Source organism: Ciconia boyciana, chromosome 18 (genome assembly GCF_034638445.1).
Source record: "Ciconia boyciana chromosome 18, ASM3463844v1, whole genome shotgun sequence".
Lineage (NCBI taxonomy): Eukaryota > Metazoa > Chordata > Aves > Ciconiiformes > Ciconiidae > Ciconia > Ciconia boyciana.
Window position 1 is genome coordinate 2,859,910 of NC_132951.1, and position 22,685 is coordinate 2,882,594.

General features: G+C 42.6%; 1 protein-coding gene across 2 annotated transcripts; it reads left to right on the forward strand.

Moving 5' to 3' along the window:
* Nucleotides 1–2,417: 2,417 nt before the first annotated feature.
* TRAF1 (TNF receptor associated factor 1) lies at nucleotides 2,418–22,541 on the forward strand. 2 transcript variants are annotated; one of them, XM_072882925.1, is made up of 11 exons: nucleotides 2,426–2,815; nucleotides 4,433–4,654; nucleotides 6,373–6,457; nucleotides 10,232–10,330; nucleotides 11,902–12,063; nucleotides 15,583–15,654; nucleotides 16,437–16,502; nucleotides 17,269–17,706; nucleotides 18,210–18,387; nucleotides 18,979–19,127; nucleotides 20,284–22,541. In XM_072882925.1, the coding sequence occupies exons 2-11, from the start codon at nucleotides 4,446–4,448 to the stop codon at nucleotides 20,497–20,499; spliced, it is 1,674 nt and encodes a 557-aa protein (XP_072739026.1). In that variant the 5' UTR covers nucleotides 2,426–2,815; nucleotides 4,433–4,445; the 3' UTR covers nucleotides 20,500–22,541. The 2 variants fall into 2 exon arrangements, with proteins under 2 accessions (XP_072739027.1, XP_072739026.1); XM_072882926.1 differs by lacking the exons at nucleotides 10,232–10,330; nucleotides 11,902–12,063 and having other exon boundaries at nucleotides 2,418–2,815.
* The last annotated feature ends 144 nt before the right edge of the window (nucleotides 22,542–22,685 follow it).

Consider the following 22,685-nt stretch of genomic DNA (forward strand, 5'->3'; position numbering starts at 1 on the left):
AAAAAAGGTTATGCATGCAGGTACCATGGCTGTATATGATCAGATAATTGCACACCCGCCTTGCTAAATTAGTCACTTTCTTGTGCTGTGACAGCATTACTGAACGGCACGTGATGCTTTTCATCTGGTGAGATCGAAGGATTTTACAAAAGGAAGCAAATGCTATTCCCTCTTTACAGAGGAAGGCAGAAGCATTTCCTAGGCTAGTGGTTTATCCAACACCACTCCAGTGATGTGTGGCAGCAGGCGACAGGGATACCCTAGAACTGACTCTGCACCTGGCTCCATCAGGCTTGGGTTTACTTCCCTCTATAACGACAGTTTCCTTTGCATGATCATTTTTAAACTGCTAAAGCCTTCAGAAAAAAATCATGCCACTTGTCAAAAGCCTGTCTAATTCAAGGGAAAGTAAATAAAGGATTTTCTGACAAAGTGAAGGATCAGATCCTTCTCTTGGAAAGAGTCTTGCATCCCGATTCCTGTGGGACTACGGGGTAGAACTGAAAATAGCATTTGGCCCATAGGGGAATTTTTAATAAAACAGTTAAAGAAATTGTGGACATAAACGTAGGAAAAATTTTGGATAAACTACTTGCAAGAATGGGACTTTTATTATTAAAAATCCTAGCCACCAGGATGGTCATTGTTTGTCTCCAAGTCCCATGAATGAACTAGCTGTGGAAAGACATTGCCCATGCAGCAAATGAGGGAAGTATGTTCTGTTGCAGACAGCAGAGCTTGAAAGGGCAGAGAAAATTGAGCAGCTCTCTGCCTTGAAGAGACCATGTATGTTCTTACTGTGTTCTGAGTGTATTTTAGTACTTCCTGTTGTTTTCAATTTATTGCAAAGATGATTGAAGTTTGCAATCTCGGTTATTTTGTATAAACATTTTTCATCCTGTTTTTTGGTAATATTACGTGTTTCTTTAGCCTCTATTCTGCAAACAGTGCCAGGCTTGGTGCTTATAACATCCTCACAGTATTGTATACTTACAAGATTAATTTTTCCCGTGTGTACATAGAGTTCCAGTATGTCAGCTCTGCAAAGGAAATATATATCCTACCCATGGACCTGGTTATCTTTTTAGACGTTTTTTCCTTAGGTGTATTTGGTTTTAAAATAAACTGCCCTTTTGAAGTCTAGAAAAATATTTTGTTTATTCTTGCTTTGTTTGACATTGTCCTTTTGAGACAAAAAGGTAGAAGTTTAATGGAATTTTTTTCTGGGAAATCTTTGATAAACACAATATGTGTGTAGCAGAGGAATGCATGAAAAAGAATAATGTTATATCATACAGGCAAACCTAGGAGCTGAGTCACACAAACAGCTGTGTGAGCAGAGTTTATGGATATTCTTCATGAAAACATGACCATAGCTGTTTATAACAATGTGAGGAGAAAAAAGTTCCGGAATTAATTCCAGTAGTTCTCTTAGCAATGCAACAAAGCACGACAGCATATACTTCACTTACTTGGAGAAGGGCTATGTCTTGATCCCAGAAGGTGCCCTACTTCCCATCTATTATTCAATATAGCTGTAGTCTGTTTGGTATTGTACGTGCTAATCTGTAATCATGTCGGGGGGGCAGTCACCCAGGGCAGCTGTTCCAGATGTGGAACTATTATCTGCGCACACACAACATAGGAAGGTGTCAGACTTCAGGCAGACACTCACTGATGAATAATAACCTCCTCGTCAACTTTCACGCAGTCACAAAGTACCTGGCTGTGAACGCTGTTTTAATGAGCCGAGTGAAGCATCCAGAGAACCACCTCCGCTTTTTAGTTTTAATTTGCAGCTAGGACTCACCCCCAGTGGTATTCCCCAAGTTTCTTTCACAAGGAAGAGCTAACAAATTTGCATCTGCAACTTTCTCTCTTCTGACCAAATCCTAGTAGATAGGCTTGCAGCATGTGATTTCATAGTGAACTTTGTCAGGGGAAAAGAGGACCTTCTGATAGTGAAACTTCTCTTTGTAGAAATCTTTACTGCACTGCGAGCATCTTAAAAGGATTTGCATACATTACTTAACTTGCCTTGTGTTAGCTTTGTGTTGTAAATACTATCTGCGTTTGAGAGCAGCTGGAGGGCGAGGCACAGAGAGGCTTCCTCGAGGTTTCCCCGTCGGATTCAGAAGAAAACTCAAGTCCCCCTTCCTCGGGGCGGTGGGTTTCCCCCGAGCAGACAGAGGTGTGGAGAGGGCATTTTTCACTGTAATCGTGCTCTGTGTAGGCAGGAGTTTCTGTCTGAGTTACAGGGCCGGGTCACCGTGTCAGATAGCCATAATCACACCGATTTCAGGAACTAGCTACGCCAACAGATTCTCAGTTTCAGCTCTCCTGGGGGGAATTTGCCCCCTCGGGCCTTTCCTTAGTCAACTCCCCATCCCTGTCCCGCAGGTCGGTGCCGGCCAGCCTTCCCGGGGGCTGGGGAGAGCCCCGCGGCGGCCCTCCGCCGGCCCGGGGCACCGCTGGCTCCCGCCTGGAGCCGGGCTGCGTGCCCTCGGCCAGGGGAAGGCCCGCTTCTCCCCGGCCCCAGAGGCCCATGGCGGCTTTCCCGCTCCTCCCGGCCTGAGCGAGGCAGCAGTCGCCGAAATTCAGACGGGCCGCCCGGCTGCATTTCCTCTGCCTGCGGCACGGGCGGCCCGACCGCCGCAAGCACCGGCACGGCCGCCCCGCTCCGCGCCCCGGGGCCGGCACCGCCCCGCCGACCGGCCCACTCGCCCAGCCACCCTCCCTCCCCGCGGGGCTCCCGCCCGCTCCCCGCTGCGGCGCCCGGCGCGGCCTGGGCCGCCTCCGGGCAGAGCGGGCTCAGGTAAGGGGAGCGGGAGGGAGGGAGGGAGCGCGGGCCCCGCCTCAGCCGCCCGCGGCCTGGGCGCCTCCCGCCCGCCGCCGCGCCCCGGCCCCGCTGGGGGGAAACCGGCCGCGGCCCCTCGGCCTCCCCGGGCGCACGGGCCTGGTCCCCACAGCGCACCCTGGGGCGCACCCGAGGGCGGGGGGGGCTGCCGGCCCCCGAGGCTGCCCCGGGGATCCCGGCCGCCCTCGCTGCTTCTTGCTGCTGACGAAGCTGCCGGCCCTCCGCCCTGCTGAGCCGGGGATGGGGATGGGGACGGGGCGTGCCAGCCGAGCCGGGGCCCGACGAACCCGCTCCCTGCCCCAGGGCGGCGGTTTTACCGGGCGTTATCGGCGTAAAACACCCGCGGGGGTGGGCTTCCAGCCCCACGGAGACGACGGGCTCTGTTAGCACCGCCAGCGCTCCGGCAGAACCAGTGGGTGGTTTCCAGCGTGGGGAGGTGCCGTCCGCCCTCTCCTCACATGGGCACCAACCCACGACGCCTCTGACACAGCTTCCTTACATTTAGTGTGTATTTAGTGTTGCCGGTTTTAATTAATGGTTCTTGTCAGATTGGGCAGCCCCTGCGTTTGTTGCTAAACTCCCCGTCGAACGCCTGGAGAGGCCGAGTGAATTGCCTAAGCCAGGCAACAGAAAATGCTGTTTGTTTAGAGGAGTGTTTTAAATGCAGGGGATGCCCGTCCACAGCAGGGCAGTCACACTGCTGTCCTGTGCCTGGCCTGTCCCAGGCAGTCTTGCTTCATTCTTTTAGAGACTTGTTAGTCATTGTTACTTTTTATAATACTGAGATAGGTTATTGTGTGTCAGTACTGTTATGGGAAAAAATAGATTTATAAAGGCATTGTTATGATCAAACTGCGCCAGGTCCCTGGGTGAAAACTTTTCTTGAACTTTCCAAGCAACTGTGGAGACACCAGAATCAGTTTTGGTTGTATTTCAAAAAATACTCAACTGCACGGCTCTTGTTACCCAAACCCAATACTGAATGCGCGTGACACCTTGGCATGTGTGTCTCAAGGTGTATCTGGTTAGAGCACAAGCATAAAGCCTTTTGTGGACTTGAGGTTTCCTTTTTCGTTTCACCGCTAGTTTTATGACTTCAGGAAAGTCACTGTAAACACATCGGTTGCTCGGTTTCTGCATCTGTAAAGTGTAATCACGAATTTTGGCTGCTGGGAATTGAAGGTGGTTGGGGATTTACTCTACAGGAAATAATTGTGTGATGTGGACTGATGGGATTGTAGCTCTAAGACGATGGCAATATTTACTTCATCTTTCTACAAGCTAAAAAACTCTGGAAAGAAAACCCCAACCCTTAATTTTAATATATTGTCCATTTTCATGTTGTGTTTGAGGGAAATTTTAAATCTGTACAGTAATTTCCTGCTGGTACCTAGTCAAACCCCACTGTGACATTTAGTCACGCATGTCAGCTACAGGCTCAATTAAACAGATCACTAGATTACTGCACAGGTTTGGAGCTGCTTGTGGACTTCGTTGCCTGATACATTCTCTTGCATCAAAGTGAGCGTGTGTCTGCTTGTTTGAGCACCTATTTTTTTTCCTTATCTCTGACAGTAGTTTACTTCAGATGGCTGAGAAAACAACGGGAGGGCTGCAGGATGCCCCCGGCTCTTCTCCTGATGAAAATGAATTTCCTTTCGGATATCCCACTAACATTTGTGAGGATGTGCCTGATCAGAAGTACCTGTGCAGCAACTGCAATAACATTCTGAAGAAAGCCCTGCAAACGCTCTGTGGGCATAGGTACTGCTCAGCCTGCCTCTCCTGGATTGTACGGTAGGTCCTTGCTACAAAGGGTCACACCGCCATGGCGGATTCTGTGGCTGCAAGCGCTCCTGAGAGCTGCGTTGTGCCACTGTACTCAGTAGATGAGTCTGTGGCTACCTGGCACACTGGACAACAGTCACTTTGCTATCTGGAAGTACTTACCTGCGGTGGACTGCAGGCTACTCTCTACCTCCTTCTTGTTTCCAGTGTGAAAGTCTACGGGGTGGGGAAGGCTGGGTTACTGGGCTTGAGAGATGTCACTTTTTCTATGTGTAAGTGTGAGATAATGATCCTGATTTAACCTTGAAGAACTAGTGCAAGGCTGGCTGAATACTTGCATGGGACTTCACAGTCCTTTGATAAGTGATATTATGGGATTTTAATAAACATTACCGTAGAGTTTTATTTTTAATAACTCAGCTGGGTCACCACATGTTAAGGTGCTGCTGCCATTAGTGACAAATAATGACAGCCGTTGTCCTGGAGAAACTGAAAACCAGGAGCTGGGTGGGGATTTGCTTTGATTGATCAGCAGCTTCTATCCTGCCTTTTCTTTCGACAATTACGTCTTGATCCAGAGCCTTTGGAAAAGGTTATGTCTGCCCTGCAGGTGAGCGGTGAAATTGCAGTACGAGTCCATGAGTATGAGCTGACTTTAGCTTTGATGTTTTGGAAAACAGCAGTTGTCAAGATTCAGTGACTGGCCTTTAGTACTGGCTAAGGAAGTCTAAAGCCTGTAACTGTGCTTCTTCATGGATGTTTGTTTTTAGTAAGCTAGTTTGTGTATGCCAGTTCATGCAGTCCCAGCTCTGATCACAGTGCGGGGCACCTGAAAAGCTGAGTCAATGCACTGGCCACTTGTGATTTGAAGATCAACATATAATAAGGTGAAAATATATTGAAATTAATGTATTTGACCAGCTTACATAAATCCATTACTGTAAATTCAGAACAAAGCCCCTTAATGAAGCAACATAAACCATAAATTCAGAAAACTGTCAGCAGAACTGGAATTGTTATATCTTCCCACTAGAGTCTTATAGCACAAACGGGAAACTGGCTCAAACCAGCTAATTAGTACAGTTTGAGATCAGTTATGCTCTGGTCGGATGGATGCTTTTCTGATGAGCTTCTCGGTCTGTGGTAGTTCATTATTTGCCTGGATGCTAAACAGCACTGGCAATGAAATACACCTCTAGTAAAGTTTTATTTTTCGCTTTTCCTATATAAAACTCTGTGCTAAATATTTTGAGAGTAGATCAAAACCTTTTTCAGGTGCAGTGGAATGTTAACTCTCTAGCACTCAATTCTGCATTGGTTCTACTAGATCTTTGTCATTTGAAGTCTATATATCTATCTTGGGAAAATGGGCATTTTCTGTGTTTAAAAAGACTTCCGTTTCCATGTTACCTTTCCTACATGTTGTTTTTGCATAATTCACGAGATAAATAGGTTCCCAGCTTTATTCTTTTTTATGATCCAGGCTGCTCTTATTTTGCTGCAGTACAGGTAAGATTTATGGGCCTAGTCCTAGTCTTGAGCAATAGGACAGCAGGTTTTTTTGACGTCAATGTGTTCAAGAATTGACCTTTTAATGAACAAGGAGTATGGATTCTGAGTGGAAATTACAAGTTCCATGTTTTTATTAGTGTCAGTATCTATACAAAGACCTCCTAAACTACAGTACACCAACTGATTGTTATTTCATTCTTCTTTCTTTTTGCCAGAAACAATAAAAATGCGATTTGCCAGAAATGTAAAGAGGAAGATCCCAGCACTTTAAGTGAGGGAAGCCTATTGGCAGAAGAAAGGGTAAGTTGTAGTTCACAGTTCATTAATTTATCATTAACCATTCTCTGGGCTACTCTGTAGTCATCATTGGACTGCAGTTTAGGAGGCAATAATATAAAATGTGATAGCAACTGATAGTAACACATTTTAACTTATGCTTTAGTCATTTGGATTGCCCACAGTTTTTGGTTTAAAAAAGTATAATGGCAGCCTTAGGACTTTCCAAGTCCGGCAGGTTCTGCAACATAAAATCCCACACTCTTCCATATACTTAACTTTTTATTGTCTCAAAGTAACCAGTACTTTCCTACTTGTAAGAATATGTCTTAGCTGTTACTTATATCCTTAGTAAATATCCTAGTGGATTTTCCAATCTCATGGTTCTCTGTACCCTTCAGACATGTTAGCAAACTTACAGGTGGAGCATCCCTGCAAAAAAAACCTAGAGTGTAGGCTAGCCAGCTGAATTGCCTAGGAAGTATTTTGACAGCCAGGGTATCTGGAGAAAATAATGGAAAACTTAGAGCTGAACATAATAATTGATAAAAACTATGCACTGGCCAATGTTTCATCTGTAATTTAACTCTTTTGCTGTTGTGTGATTTTCCAGGCAGACCGCTATACTGTTCTATATCCTGAATACAAACTGGGCCATAGGGCTCAGTCCCAGCTTGTCTTTTTCCCTCCTTTCTGATTACATGCAGGAATACCAAGAGACACACATTCTGTCTAAATTTTTAGGGAAAACTGAAACCCAGTAGGCAGCTGGCAGTGAGGTAAAAGGCAAAGTTTAGGAAGCGGCTGCAGCAAAATAATGAATCTGCAGTTAATGCTGAACTTGGTAATATCTCAGAAAAAATCCTCAATTCTGCAGTAAATGTCCCAGTAACAGAATTTAATGCATCATGTAATCACAAATAGGTACAGCTAAACCCTTATGAACTTCTGTCAGTTCTCTTACAACTTTGGGATTTCTCTGCTGTGGGATTCTCACTAAGTCTGCTGGGACTTTCTGCAAAATCCGTGAGTGGGTTGTTGTAAACAGGGCCCCACTCTTGCAAGCTGATCTGCCTGGGCAGATTCTTATGCCTGTTGAGAGTCCAGATGAAGCCAATCACCACGAAGGCATGAGGATCTGCCTGTACAGATCAACTTACAACAAATGGTCGGAGTTTGTAAACAACACGAATAATGAAGATCGTTTAGCAGGTTTATTCTTTATATCTATTCCTGATAATCTCTGCTTTACCTTTGCTGTGGCTTTGCTTAATATTTCCTATGCTGTTTATGTGTTTATATTTTAAGTAAGATACCTACACGAGGAAAAGAAAGGCCCTATGAGGATGTGTATTTGCCTTCGCTTATCCCATGATCTGTTTTTGTGGTAACCCCATCCCTTCCCTATTACACTCTTAATTTATGATCCCTTCCTATACAACATGTACTTCAAGTCTTATCATGGTGCTGTTCATCAGTATCAGTTACTGAGAATCTTCATCTGTTGTTGAAATCAGTTAGAGGAGTGGGGGCATCCTCCCAAGCTTCTGCTCACACCCTATCTGCTCTCATTCATGGGACTGGCTTAGGGGACAGTTCTCTGCTCTGAACTGAGCACGAATCGCTTGGGGCTCTCTCCTCCCTGGCTGTGTTAGAGCCTGGCTGTGTGAAGATCCTGGTTCAGCTGCAGAAGGCCAACCTTAGCAGGAGAGAAAATAACCCCTAGATTTATCCTGGAAAGCTTTTGGTCGGATTGATCCGTTTGTTAAACTAGTTGCTAGCTGATCTTCCTGACCCCATGAGCTGTAGACCAGAGTCCTCCCTTAGCTAGAGGCCATCAGATACACATCGTGTGGGTCAGAGTGCTGAGGAGGAGTGCATATAGCAGCGGTTCTTGGATGGGACATGGCAGGGGACCTCCACTTGTGTGACAGTCAGCTCTGGGACAGGCAGGACCGGGCAGACATGCGTGCCATGACAGCCACCTATGATCAACGTCAGCAGCCCCTGCACCAACATCTTCCTTTGAAATAGCTAAAATGAAAGAAGGGAGACGTGCAACTACAATGTATCAAATCAGAGAGAAATATTTTCTGTTTCCTTCCATTCGACACAGAGCACTTTTATGTCAGTGAGAGTCATCTCATTTACTGTATGAAGGTCTGACTCAGGTCCCCAAAGAAGTTCTGTGCAAACTCGGGTTCCCAGATAAGAGGGCAGAGGTTCGGGTAAATATTTTGAAGCAGTGACCTATGCGGATAAAAGAAGGGATGAGGATTTCCTGCCTTGTTTTTTACCTAAGTAGTGTCCATAATGATTTAGCAACTACAAGTGTGAAACAAAAAGCACAGGGAATGCACATAGCAGTAAGAAACCCATGCACTGCTGGGGCTGTCCCTGTAGTTAAAGATGTTTTAAATGATCTATTTTGTAATGTCAGGAAATTCCTTGAGTTTTTCTTTTATGACACAGGGGGAAAAAGCCACCATGTGCCTGATAACTTGAATTTATTTTCTTTGATTTTGCTCATAAATTAGACTAGAATGTTTTAGAGGCTGGGGCTGGTATGCTTTCACTAATTGTACATTGAGTGCTAGCTTATTACATAAACTCTTTCATATATGCAGATGGAGCAATACATGTTTTTGTACAACCTACATGATTTTTTAAAATTCCTTGTTTGTGGAGTTGTTTGCAGTTTGTGTGCAAAGTTCTTCTGGGGTGGACTTTGCTTGCAGGTTGAGATTAGGAAAGGAGTTTCTATGAGACCTTGCATATAGAAAGGTATCTCATTACCGTTCGTAGAATTGGCTGTGCTGCTTTTGCGTGATTTAATATGACAAGTGTACGTACGTACAAACATCTTGTATCTAGCTTAAAAAAAAACAATCGAGAATGTTGATGCTGATTATTTTGTTTGCTTATTCTTTTTAGCTCGTTGTGTAGAATTTCAGTAACTTTACTGAAATGTGGGCATCATTTGTAAATACTTTCCTCCCTCTATTTGTAAAGCTTCCCCTCCCAGTTCTTGCCTTGCTCTGTGTTATGTTACATGGGAAATCTGCAGTCCTCTGTGTTGTGCACTTACCAACGGAGTGTCTAAAACATGCCATTAACTTTAGTAGGGCTTGTTCCTGTGTCAGTATACCTATTTTGATTGTGCAAAATGTAGTAGTAAAAGTGTGTAGCGTTTCATAATTTACATAATAATTGTACAGTTCTTCATGGTTAACATAATAGAACAATCTACGTAGTGCAAAAAAACCCCACTCACATATGTTTTACATTTCTTTAGTACACAGTGCCATACTAAATGGAAACAGTCATGGTCTGAGAAATGTACTCTCACTGCAGAACAGTCTCAAGTCCTCTCTGCAGCACGTTTAGGAGGTGTTAATGACCGCAATAATGAAATGCATTCATTAAGAGTGGCACATGGCAGCACCCTATAGTTAGGGTCCTGTCAGCACATTCATTGCATGTGACCTATTTCAGGCTTCTGTGAAAAGAAACTTAAAATAATAGCTGTAGTTGGCTAGGCATATTTTCAGTAAATTTATATCACATCAAATAGTTTATTTTTGAACCATAAGAAATGATTTAATAATTATTTGGGCTTCTGCTACACTAAGATTAACTTGCTATGTTAGAGGGTCTTATGTCAGTACAGTAAAGTAAAAAAAAATAAGGCATTTATCAAGATCTGAAATTCTGACACAGTCACCTTATTCCTATGTCAAAAGCATGCTGAAGTGCTTTCTGACCAGTGTTTTTTTCCTTACTGTGTTTACTTTCCAGGCTTTTGGTGATGCTGCCATTAATAAAGAGATTTCTGAACTCAAAGTACACTGCGTGACCCTTGGATGCAGTTGGTCTGGTATCATGAAAAATTTTGAAGTACGTTTAAAGGCATTTTATTTAAATTAACATGCACTCTTACTTGAATGGGGACAGAAAGACAATGAAACTAGGTTCTCAGCAAACACAAATTAATGCAACTTCATTAGAATCAGCGAAGGTATTGTGATTTATACCAACAGAGTATCTAAAAACATGCCATTACAGAACATCCTGAATGACTGTGAAATTAATGTTGCACAAATTTACATCAACTATTATTTATTTTCCAATGAGTCTTCTTATTATTTAAATGCAAGGATGCTACAAGCAGTTTTCGACAGACCAGAATACTTCAGTGTCCAGGACATTGTTATGGGTAATATCCTTAGTATGTTTTTGTAAGAGAAATAATTTCCTCCTGCGTAAATTACTCCTATTGATTGAATGTGTTCATCATTCTTTTCAGACTGATGTGAAATGCCCCAGGTAAAATATTTAAATGGGCAAGATCTGTGAATCTGCTGTGCAAATTAGAATAATGAAAAAATGCAGATAATTGTGATACTAAAGCAGCTCTATTTTGGTCCCCTGGTGTAGGAACAGACGGTCTCTCTGCATTTGTAACACGGAGTCTGCTGTGTACCTTGTACGACTGTGTATCTGATAAGCATCTGAGGTGCTGCTGCTTTGCTAATTTTGCACAAATTTTCTATTTGAGTGTATTCCTCTTTAAGGAAAAATCTACCCAGTTTGCTTAGCTTCATAGTTTTGAGAACTGGAGCCCCTCTCAGCATGAATACATGGCAAAACTGATTTGAGAGTTGGGCATGTGATTGAAATTGGCATTTCTGAGCCTGTTCTGTAGGGGACAGACATCTCCCTTTAAAGACAAAATCAGTTGTGACACAGTGCCTACAGAAGCTTCAGTAAAAGAGGTCAGAGTAAATAGTTTTTATTGAAATACTGTGGATTTCAGAATCTGAAAGTAGACCTGTTGGATGTAGTTATGAAAGAAGTAGTGCTGATATTTTTCCTTGTTGAGATGAGAGGATGCAAACAGTGAAAAGGAAACGTTTTTAAAGTTATTTTGAATATAGGTAGGGGTTGTGTCCTAATTGTGGCATAGAAGGTGTCAGATGTCTGTTCTTTTATGCTATGCAGAGGTGGCAGCAGACTAACCACATTCATCCTATGAGCCAGAGTAGGATGGTCTCAGTGCTCAAAAAAACCCCCCAAACCCTACAAAAAGAATCAAAACAAAAAAACCACCCCCAAAAACCCCAGGCTAAAATTTAGGGATCCTCTAAGACAAGGAAAAAAGCTGGGACCAGGATCATGTTATTTTCAAACAAAAGCACTAGAGAGAGACAGTTCAAGGGAGGCCTCATGTTTGAATTTATCAGAAGTTGTTTGTTTTGGTTTGGTTTTTTTTACTTTAAGAATTAACAAAAAAGCCCCAGTGAAGTTGGTGAATTTTTCACCAGTAATCTCGGTAACATTGTGGAGTGGGACTTTACCCAAGCTTAGAAGAAATGCAAAGCAAAGATCTAGGCTGGCAGAATGGAGACTATTTATAGGTAAATGTGTATCTGCAGCTTACATTTTGGTTTATAACTTTTTACTTCCAGGAGCATCAGAGTTTATGTGAATATGCTTTAATCCCTTGTCACACTGGTTGTGGACACATGGTGATGAGAAAGAAACTTGCAGATCATTTGGAAAATGGATGTGTTAATAATGTGACAATGTGTCAGAAGTGTAAGCGGAGCTTATCCAGTAGTGAATACCAAGTAAGAACATTTCTCTGTTTCAAATGAGGGCTTTATATTAATGGTTTAAATAATCTATCGTGACATTTTTCATCCTGATTGCATGAATGCTAGTGCACTTGGAGAATATTTAATTTTCCTGAGTTTGCTAATTTTTCCATGCAAGTGTTGGAGGGAAAAAATGAGCTGTATTTGATAGTCTGCTTGTGATGTTACAACAGACAGGGAAATATCTGTGTGCTCATCCAGGGCTTGGGGAGCCCATGTTTTAGCTCCTGTCTCAGACCATGTGTCCCAGTATGAGGTAGGTGAGAAGCAGAAGAACACAGACAGTGTCAGGGAAGAGATGTTGAAAGTGTCTGGAGTTTTATTCAAACTAAAACTGCCCACAAATTCGTAAGGCAGGCTTTTGTCAGAGAGTATTTCTATTAGATATCATCAGGTATAACTCTCCAAATTAGCAGCAGTGTCCGTATAGACCAGGAAGAGCATACTCTAAATCTGCCAGAAATTTCTCAGTGACTATTGAAACATATTTAATTTATATTTTTTGTAAGTTGTGTTTCCCACTGTTGTGACAGGGACTTGCAAAATGTATGTGTATATGCCCTGTATGTATATACATACAGGGTAACACTAGTCTGTCCCCAGCATTTGCTCAAAATCCTCTTTAAAACAACTTTTTTTTACACAAGAATGTAGTTGATCATCAAACGTTAAAGTTTATGTTACTAAATCTATTCCATTCTTTCTTAAAAGTAATTACTTTCTCAGTCGATGCTCAAAATTTTGATAGCAGGGCAACGTTATGTGTTACTAACTTGCAGATTTTAAGTACCTTTATACATTCATTTTAACTTAAATAAAAGGTGCTCTTTATTTTTACCCATTTTTGTAGATGCAGCATGGTACAAATTCTGGGAGTGGTCTGAGGGCGTAAAGTGAGCTAACAGAAACTCCTCTGTGTTGCTGAAGGAGGAAATAGTGTGATGGGGCAGATCAAAAGTGGTAGAAAATTATCTGTTCTTATATGAAGAGATTGCCGAAAATACAGCTTCAGTGGCACACTTCTCAGCCTCATGATGGGAGTGCATCGTCTGTTGTTTAGGACGTTTTGTGATTAAAAACTCCTGGAGCAAAGCAATAGCAGCATGAATGAGAGATGCCGCACGCCTGGTAACACTGCTGTGTGTTTTGATTTGAAAGCTGTGAAAATGTTCTCATCCCAACCCCACCTAACTTCTGAGCCTGCGGGCTCTATTATCACAGCAAATGTTGTGGGGGCAACACTCTTTTGGGGTGTAGCATAATGAATATTGTTCCCTCCAGGTGATTGAAAGGGAGTAATTGCCAGCCTTGGAGTTTTGTCCTGGAACGGGGGCAAAGTGATATAAGACCTACATGGCAGGAGGATTGTGAATATCTCAAAAATGTAGCCTGAAGTAAATAGTAGTGGATAGCTTTGCATGTTGTTACTGTCACAAATTTATGCTTTTCCAAATACTGAGCTTTAAGATTTACTCAACATGGGAGTAACAGTCCCTCTGGGGTAAGAATAAGGTGCTCTTGCTAAAACATGCTTCTTGGGAAGCTTTTGCATGTGCTCTTCGTTTCTTACTAACTCTTACAGAGAGAGAAGAATATCTGGACCCAGGCACATTTTACCAGTGCTAAATCCAGTGTATGTTTCAGACAGTAAATGCCAGAAGGTGGCAACACTTAATCCTTTTCAGCCTCCTGGAAGTGCAGTAAGCAGGCTGGAGGAGGAAACCTGAGCTGCGTGAGTGTTCCCTGAGCACCTTTCTCTTTTCAGAGGTCTGCGATACCGCAGATCCACCTCAGCCGGCTTCATTTTCCTGCAATGAAGAACTGTTTTCCTCCCACTCATTCCGGTTAGCTATCATCTAATTAATTTTTGGGTTAGGAAACCTTGGCAACCAAGCAGGGGATTGGCCTTGAGATGTTGATTTTTCTCTGCCTGCCTTAGTTAGTATTTGTAAAATTGGAATTTTGCTGGTTACACAATCTGCTTTATTAAATTTGCAGTTACGTGGCATAAGAATTTTGATTATTTGTGTGTGTTCCATGTATCCACAACCCTCTGAGAGCAAATAGAAGTTTTGGGCACTGCTCTCGCTCTCTCCATCTTAACCAATAAGTTATTGGTCTTGTGATTTTTGCATTTCCATATTTGAAAGAAACTTCTCACCAGCCCCTCTCCCCCTCAAGAAATCAGCAATCTGAAGGAGTCAAATAGCAGAAAGGAAGAAAATAAAGGCATACTTTGTGCAATAGCTAAGATACAGAGTATTAAAAAATGAGTTAGAGAGTGAGAAAAACCTATGGCTGTATTTCTGAGGATCAAAAGAAAAACCTCAGGACTCTTTGCAGGGGAGACTTGAAGGTTGCTGGAGTGGCTTTATCGAAAAATTTCTAGACTGCTATAGGAAATGGACTTGCATGCAAAGGTGTTTGTAAAGATTAAAGACAGCCCCCCCCAACAGTATGAATGGAAAGCTGACAGTTGCTGTGTTAAATACACATATTACAGTTGTATGAACCAATGGCAGGAGGATTACTTTACCCTTCTTGGAGCCAGAAATGGCAGGAAGTCTCATGTTAGCGGTAATGCATTTTGCATTAGCACATCATGATGGAAAATTTGGATTCCAGCCTTCAAAATGCTAATAAGCAGGATGCAAGAAGGGTCTGCACATCAAGCAAACTATATAAAGTCAATGCAAGAAGGGTTTATATTTGGGTTTCCTGTATATTTGATTTCTGTTCTGTAATCCACCTGCATGTCATTGCATATATATGTGTGTGTGCATATATATGTGTGTGTGTGTATGCACGTAACTATGGTTTGAACTGGGCAAGACTTGTACATTGCCAATCTTGTGTCAAATTTCCCAGGGTGACCTTGCAAAGCATCTGTAAGTAGTTTCCAAAAGCTCTGGCCCCCATAAGCGAAAGATCACACTTTGTACTTTCACGTAACAGGTATTTCATCTGGAGATCCATCACTGAACACGCCTGCTAGGCTGAGAGTAAGAGTAATCAGCTTAGAGGCTTAGCTTGAGAAACCTCTGAGTCTGCAGTTCGTTGTACAGGGGACAGCAGCACCCGCTTTTAGCAGATGTGCTTTAGTCCCAAATTTCTGAACGTTATTTCCTCTAAAAAGAAGCCAGAGAACTCTGCAGCCTATTGTGTAGTGAGGCCCAGAGCGGGCACTCTCTGGACAGAGGTACAGGATTTTGCACCGTGTGTTGTGGAGCTCGTAGTGCTCCTGGGGAAGTTACCCTTCCTTCCTTTACTCTTCCTTAAATCCACACCTTCCAGGAAGAAAGCAAGAAACTTATTGTAAACTTTTTCTTCCATAACACAGAATTTCTTGTAGAAAAGCCCCCCAAATCCCCAAGTTTCTGTAAAATGGGAATAGGATTCTCAAACGCAAGCTTTGTTTCAAAGACTCCTAAATAAAGATGCTCAATGATTTTAATAATGTACTGAATTATTTTCTTCTTGTTTTAATGACAGGAACATTCATGTGAAGGCAATTTATGTAAGGAACAAAAACGTGTGCAAACAGAAACACCATCAAAGGAAAATGTAGGTAAAAGATGAGTGAATGCAATACAGCTTTATTTCAATTCATATCATTTGTTCATTTAGATTAAATGAACATCTGAGAACATCTCAGATATGGCAGTGATTCTGGGTGCTTTTTACATGCCAACATAGCTCTGCTGACTACCTTCTCTTCCCCGCTGCCACAGTTAACTTTATTAAATTATCTTCTCAGTTAATCTTACAAAAGTGGGGAAATGTTTTTCCCTTTCAAATGTTCAGGGAGACCCACATGAGCAAAAGAAGAATGTGCTGTATAACAGTATATTTGAAGAGACATGCTTTTGGTTATGAAGGGGACTAAATTTGAACCTCTGTCAGAGCTTTTGGTCTGATAGATCCATTCATTCCCAGGACGTGCTGTACGACACAGCTCTTCTGTGCATTCTCTAAGAGCAGGACGAAGGTTGGAGTGGCTGTGTGCATGGTGTTATCCACTGTGGTGGGCCGCTTTGCTTATTGGCATCTTATTTATGAGAAGGCGTTACTAGGGGATCACTGCGGTTTGTTAAATTATGTTATATCATTATGGGGTCTGTTAGACGGACACTTAACTGCCAGGCTGTGTGCAAGAAACCACATTTTTGATTGATTTACCAATGAATTTTCAAAGCTGGTTGGACACTGTAAGCTGCGGTAATGCCTTGACTTGAATTAACCTGATTTATAGCTGCTGGGATTGTGGCCTAATTGTTTGTACGTAAATAAAAGAATCCCTTTCAATTGGTATTTGATTATTTTCTTTCCTTTTTTTTTTTCAACAGAACTGCTCTACACCCTTAATTAACAAAGAGGGATGTCGTTTTTCTGAAGTTGGCTGTTCATTTAGGGTGAGTGAAACGGCTGCCTTCAGGAAGGTCTCAAATGGTGTACAACTCAGCACTGTGCCTTTGGTCTAGCCAGCCTTTGCGTTCAAGGTAGTAGGCTTTGATTTAAACATATCTTTAAGAAAAGAGAGAAAGCCTACCCACTTTCAGTAGACCAGCAGAGGTGATGTTGGAACTGCCATGGTTACACAGTGTGTGTAAGGTGCAGTTCAGCCAGTGATACTCTGTGTCCTGCACTGTGCATTCACTTCAGATAAAAATCGACGTTTATTACAATTCCTCTGGTTTATCAGATATGCTATTCTACTCTGGTTTGGGTATTCCCTTCAGGGGATATCCCTGAAGGGATATCTCTTAAAACAGCCTCTTAAAACAGTAATGGGTCTTCTTTGCATTTTAGTTTGCATCTGTTGCCTTGTCTCATCTTCTGTACACAGTATATGTATTAAATATTGGCTTATTTGAGAATCTTGCTAGGAGATCTCTGCCTGGCATCCTGTTTAATACAGAAATTGTAGACAATTGTTTTCTTTTTATGTAGTATGTGTACACAGGTGAACACATAGCCTAAACTGATCATTGGAGGGCTTGTTGGTTTTCCTCTCCCTGCGTCTCCTCTGAGAGTCAGCTGCTATGTAGCTGGACCTTATCTTGCAGTTCTTACATCTCTGTCTCCCCCAAGAAGTTAAAGGGAACATTGCTTGGTTTGGCCCCAGGCCAGTTATGGTAGCTGTACGGAGAGTGTATTGACAGTGTCTTCTTCTTGCAGGGAAGCAAAGAGAAGATAAAGGAGCATGAAAAAACTGCAGTTGGGGCCCACATGCTGCTTCTGCTGCAGCACATAAAGCAACTGAAGGCAAGCTTGTGCACTGCTGCCAAAGCTGCAAATGGTTCCATCCCACAGTCGGAGCTGAATGTGAATGGTGCAGGAAAAAGCATCTCTGATCTGCTGATCCCAGGGGGGCTGGAAATCAATGGGGATCCGGAAGTAGACTGTTTTCCTGGATCTTCTTTTTCTGAAGATGAATCTGTTCTGCAACAACTTGTGAGGGAGAAAGTGATTTCTGAGCTAGAAAATAAGCTACATGTGTTTGAGAATATTGTGGCAGTGCTCAATAAAGAGGTGGAGACCTCTAACTTGGAAATCACAGCCTTTCGGAGACAGAGTGAACTCGATCAAAATATAATACGAGGCCTTGAACTGAAGGTAAATAGTTATGATAAGCATTGTCTGTGTGCTTGTTCTGTTGATAACATATTTACACATATCAGAGAGAGGTGGTGTAGAGATCAGGACAGGGATGGACACAGGAATTTGAGCTGTGAAGTGTTAAGTTCTGGGCACATCTGCAGGATCCTTTTGTCATTTTGGTTAAATTTTCAAATGAGGATCTCTAATGTTATCTAAATCTGTGTTTAGGTACCTAGATATTCCTGAGAGTTTTGAATGTTCAGAGTTTGCCATGATCAGACTGTGAGCAAGCAAGACAGTTGTTTAATTGACTGATCCTCTTGAAGCAGCATTATGCCTGGAGGACCAAACAACCATCTGTCCATTTGTTTGCCGTATGTGTTGGCACATAACTGTCACTTAAAAAGAAATCGAAGGAGACCCTCCAGAATGTGAGGACTCCAGAACGATTCTGCTATTTCTGCAGCACAACAGCCTGGAGAGGGGCGTTGATTGAGAACTGATTTGTTTTTTTCTAGATTGCAGAGTTGCACCGGTGCCTGACACAGAAGGATGCAGGCCTGAGCAGTCTTCATAAGAGTCTTCTGTTCTCTGAGCAAGCTTCCTATGATGGGGTCTTTCTGTGGAAAATAACAGATGTTGGCAGGAAGTTACAAGACTCTGTGTCTGGAAGAACAGTCAGTTTGTATTCACCAGGTAAAACCCAGGACATATACGTGTGTTAGCAAAACCCACTCCTTTAGAAAACCCACTGATTTCTCTAGAACGTGCTTCTTTCTGCTCATGTGGACAGGAGCTCCTTCAAAATAGCTCCTTAAACTAAGATGCTGTTTATGCGAAGGCCTCATGCTCTCCTGCCTGTAATTCAGGGCAGCTGTGATGTGCTCTTCCACAGGGTTGTGTTCTATTCTGGGCTTTCATTTTGCGATTTGCCCTCCACCGCAGCTACTTGCAGTGACATCTGCTGGATCTGTCTCGTCTAACCCACGGTGCCTGATGGTACTGAATGGCTTTCTGCAGCGGTTATCTCCCATGTGAGAAGTAATTTGATTAGGTAAAATATGCTTGTGTGGCTAATAACAGGTAATTTTCACCGAGGCGTGAGGCACTAAAGGATTCCAGCAACTGGATTTTCATTGTTTATAATCTCCAGGGTGTACTGATTTGTCTGTTCTCATCTCTGTGATAGCAAAACACATCATACACTATCTTTTCCCATATGTCAGAACACTCATTATGTCTTTTTTTTCAAAGGAGGCTTTACTAATGAAGAGTTTTGATTTTCAGCTTTCTACACTGCGAAGTATGGCTACAAGGTCTGTCTGAGGGTTTATCTGAACGGGGATGGGACAGGAAAAGGAACCCACGTGTCCCTGTTCTTTGTTGTCATGAGAGGAGACTACGATGCTCTGCTCCCATGGCCTTTCAGACACAAGGTAAGAAGGGCAACCTTTCCATATCTGATCCTAGCACAAACCCACTGCTTCTCCCAGTGAACACAAGGGGACTGTTTCTCTTAAATGTAGTGGAAGTTGGAGCATTTTCCCATTTTCCTCTCCAATGGCTATTAGTCATACTGTTTGGGTAATAATTTGTCTCTGAATGGAGTGATTTACACACAGGGAAAGCTGCTCTTACCGAGATTCCATACTGTGCCTTGTAGGATTTTCGAACACCAGGATACTGGTGTTTGATATATCCCAACCTGTGTCCACCTGGGCTAAAGCCAGAGACACATTTTTTCCTGGCTCTTGCTATATGTAGATAATATCAATTTATGAGGGAATTATGATTTGCTGCCTGAAGCACAGGTGTCAGAAATGTGAGGTTAGAGTTCTACTTACAAACGTGCCATAGATGTCTTATGTGATCCTGGTCTTATTTTTTCTCATTTTATAAGTGCAATCTGATAATGGCAACAATGATTAGAAAAGCAGTGAAAGTGTGCATGAGGTTCTGGTCTCTGTTCTAGCACTTGCCTTCCTGTGGTAATAATTCTGTAAGCCTTTCATATAAATAGCTTTACTACCATTTAGCAGCCAGAAAAATAGAAATCAAAGTTCCCAGTCCTCACTGTATTAAAAATTACTACATTCATTTCACATTTCAAGCTAAAGAACAGTGAGTTAATAAAAGTGGTAACGAGATGGGGAGATTCTACACAGATACTTAGGTTGTGTCTTTTATATCTTTGTGTACAGGCAACTGAGCTGTTTCTTTTGATTCCAAACCACAATAACAGAATGAATGTAATGACTGTAACCAAACTCGGGGTTTGCTTAAGTTGTCAGGAGAGAGAGGAAAAAAGTCTTGGACTGTGCAGTTCTCTACCAATAAATAATTCCTTACTTTATTTAATTTAATTTTATTTTACGGGTGGCAAGGTTTTAAATACTTCATCTGGGAGCTGTTACAATCTCCCTTGTTCACATTAACTGACCTTGCAGGTTGCGAAACATTAATTATATTTTGTATTTAATTATCGATAGAGCTTCCAGCTGCTTTTGCAGCATGTTTTGCACTTCTATCTCTGATATTTCCTGGTTTATTTTTCAGTTCAATAACTCATCATTGCCACATTCTGTTTTTCAGGTTACATTTATGTTGCTTGACCAAAATAATAGGGAACATATTATTGACGCATTTCGGCCGGACTTGACTTCTGCTTCATTTCAGAGACCAGTGAATGATATGAACGTTGCAAGTGGCTGTCCCATGTTCCTCCCTTTGTCCAAATTACAGTCACCTAAATATGCCTATGTGAAAGAAGACACACTTTTCCTTAAATGCATTATAGAAACAAATTAGTAAATCTTGAAATATGGGTGTCTGGTAAATCACGCGCTGAATTTCATTAGTTTACAAGAAAAAAACCATCAGCTTGAGACCTTGTATTAGTTTTCATGTGCACACAAAATCCAGAGCCAGAGCCTATGCTCCACTGAACCAATTCACGTCAGCTGAAGATCTGCCTGCTAGAGTTAGCTACTGCTGAGCATGCCGAGTACTTTGCCCAGTGCCCCACGGAGTGTGCTATTGCAAATGAGATCTGTGATTATTTCATCGAAACGCTCCCGGGTTAGATGTAGGTTACAGTCACCCCCCTGCAGATGCACTTGTGGAAAAAGGCACTGTTCTTTCTCACTCCCGGCCCAGGTGTGGGTGTCATTCTGCCTGGATGTCTGGCAGGGAGCGTGGCCCTAGCTCCCTTCTAGCACCCTTGGGTTAATAGGTTTCTGGGATGCAAGGGGTGAAGCTGAGCTTTCCCCGTCCTCCGGCAGCGCCGCGGCGTGTGCGGATCCCTTTCCCGGGAGGTACGGAGCGAGCACCTGTCAGACTGCGCTGGCTGGCAGCCCTGATGTGGGATTTTGGCTGTTCCCCCACCAGGGACAAGGGCAGATTCCTTCCCCTGAGGCACCGATCGGGTGTCTCTGTTTGTGCTTATTGATGACCTTGAAAGCAGTGTGTTGTGGATAGCGTTTGTAGGTTGAATTCCTTATGCCGGATGATTTATTTCTTGCTATCTATTTTAGACCTATATTTATGTGCTCTGTGAAGAGATGTTGTATTGCATCAGCAATCGGTGACCAGGTTACACTGTGCCTTGGGGAAATTACCTCTTGTTTTTCCAAAGGAGTCGTTTGTCTTTCCCGTTTCAGACATGGAGCTCTGCGGGTTCTTAACCCCCAGGAATTCCAGAGCTGCCAGTCCAAGCAGGGGTAAGGACCCCTCAGGAGCTTTGTTTTGAAGTGTTCAGTCAATTCCTGAACCTTCAAGGCAAGTGACTTATTAGAAAGTATTGATCTTTTTTTTTCTTGCTTAATTCTTTTGATGTGCTCTGATGTTTAAGTCTTTTCACACGCTAAAATAGAAGTAACTACTAGAAATGTTTTTGTCTTTTTTTTTTTTTTTAAATAGAGATAAGGAATTAATTTTTTTTTTTTAATAAGCAAGTCAAGCTTGGAAATGTCTGGATGTGTGCAAAGTTGAAATGCTCCACCTTCTCCCCAAAAAGCAGCAAGCCTCACTCCCTTCCTTCCCTGCTTGACAACTGTTTGACAGCATCAGTGGAGTTGAGTTGGGTTTTGGTGCGGCAGTTTCTGAACTTCCAGCAAACTCATGCCGCAGTACAGCTTGCTTGTCCGGGACTGCGAGCCGTCCCACGGGACAGGCGGGACTGCAGTGCGCAAACCCAAGGCCTGATCTTGCAGACAGAGGCAGGTGCGTATGTATAAGTGAAAGGCCTTTATGCAATTACTTGATTCATTTTTCCTCTGCAATATTTCCCATGTCTCAATTGAAAACACAAAGCCGACAGACAATATTGTGCCCGCTGCGTGAGAAGGGAAAGGAGAAACTGTTTGTCCACTTATATTTTGCAAACCATGGAAACCGCAGCCGTCTAGCAGAGCTGGTGAAATGTCATGTGCTGTGACTAACCTCCAGCCTGACTGCCGGCGTACAAAGAGATTTTTCAAATCTCTCATTTCTATCTTGACAGCAGCCTTTAAAATAATTAGTTGTGATGAAGTATCAAATTTCAAAAAAACCCACCCCATAAACAAACATCTATCAAAGCTTGTTTGGGAAGGAACTGGATATTCTTTGCCATCACACACACACAGAGTCTCTCTCTCTGTCTGTCTTTTTCTCTCTGCCATGTTTAAAATGTTCTTTCAGGGACAGAAAGTTACTTTTCCAGTAATGTGCCAGCCGGAGTAACCATATAACTGCACCGGAGTAATGTGCCTAAAAATATTATGCTTTTCATGGCTGTGTAATTTTGACAAGTGCTGTATTTATTACAATCATTCATATTTTCTTACAATCTTATTTATTTCCTAAATAAAGCTCACTAATCTAAAAAAGGGCTGTGTGTTATTTTCACTGGAAAATAGGCAATCGAGCAACTTGGATAGCGGTTTGCTAATAGAAACAGCTGAGCAGTGCTGCAAAACTGACTTATTTCCACAGTAGTAGCACCAAGCCAGCCT

What these genes read in the sequence shown, in the direction of transcription:
- TRAF1 (XM_072882925.1), top strand. Translation starts at nt 4,446, where the DNA reads ATGGCTGAGAAAACAACGGGAGGGCTGCAGGATGCCCCCGGCTCTTCT. An exon ending in TATCCAGTAGTGAATACCAA is followed by an intron (nt 12,064 to 15,582) that starts GTAAGAACATTT and finishes TTTTAATGACAG; the next exon opens with GAACATTCATGTGAAGGCAA. An exon ending in AGTCAGTTTGTATTCACCAG is followed by an intron (nt 18,388 to 18,978) that starts GTAAAACCCAGG and finishes TTTGATTTTCAG; the next exon opens with CTTTCTACACTGCGAAGTAT.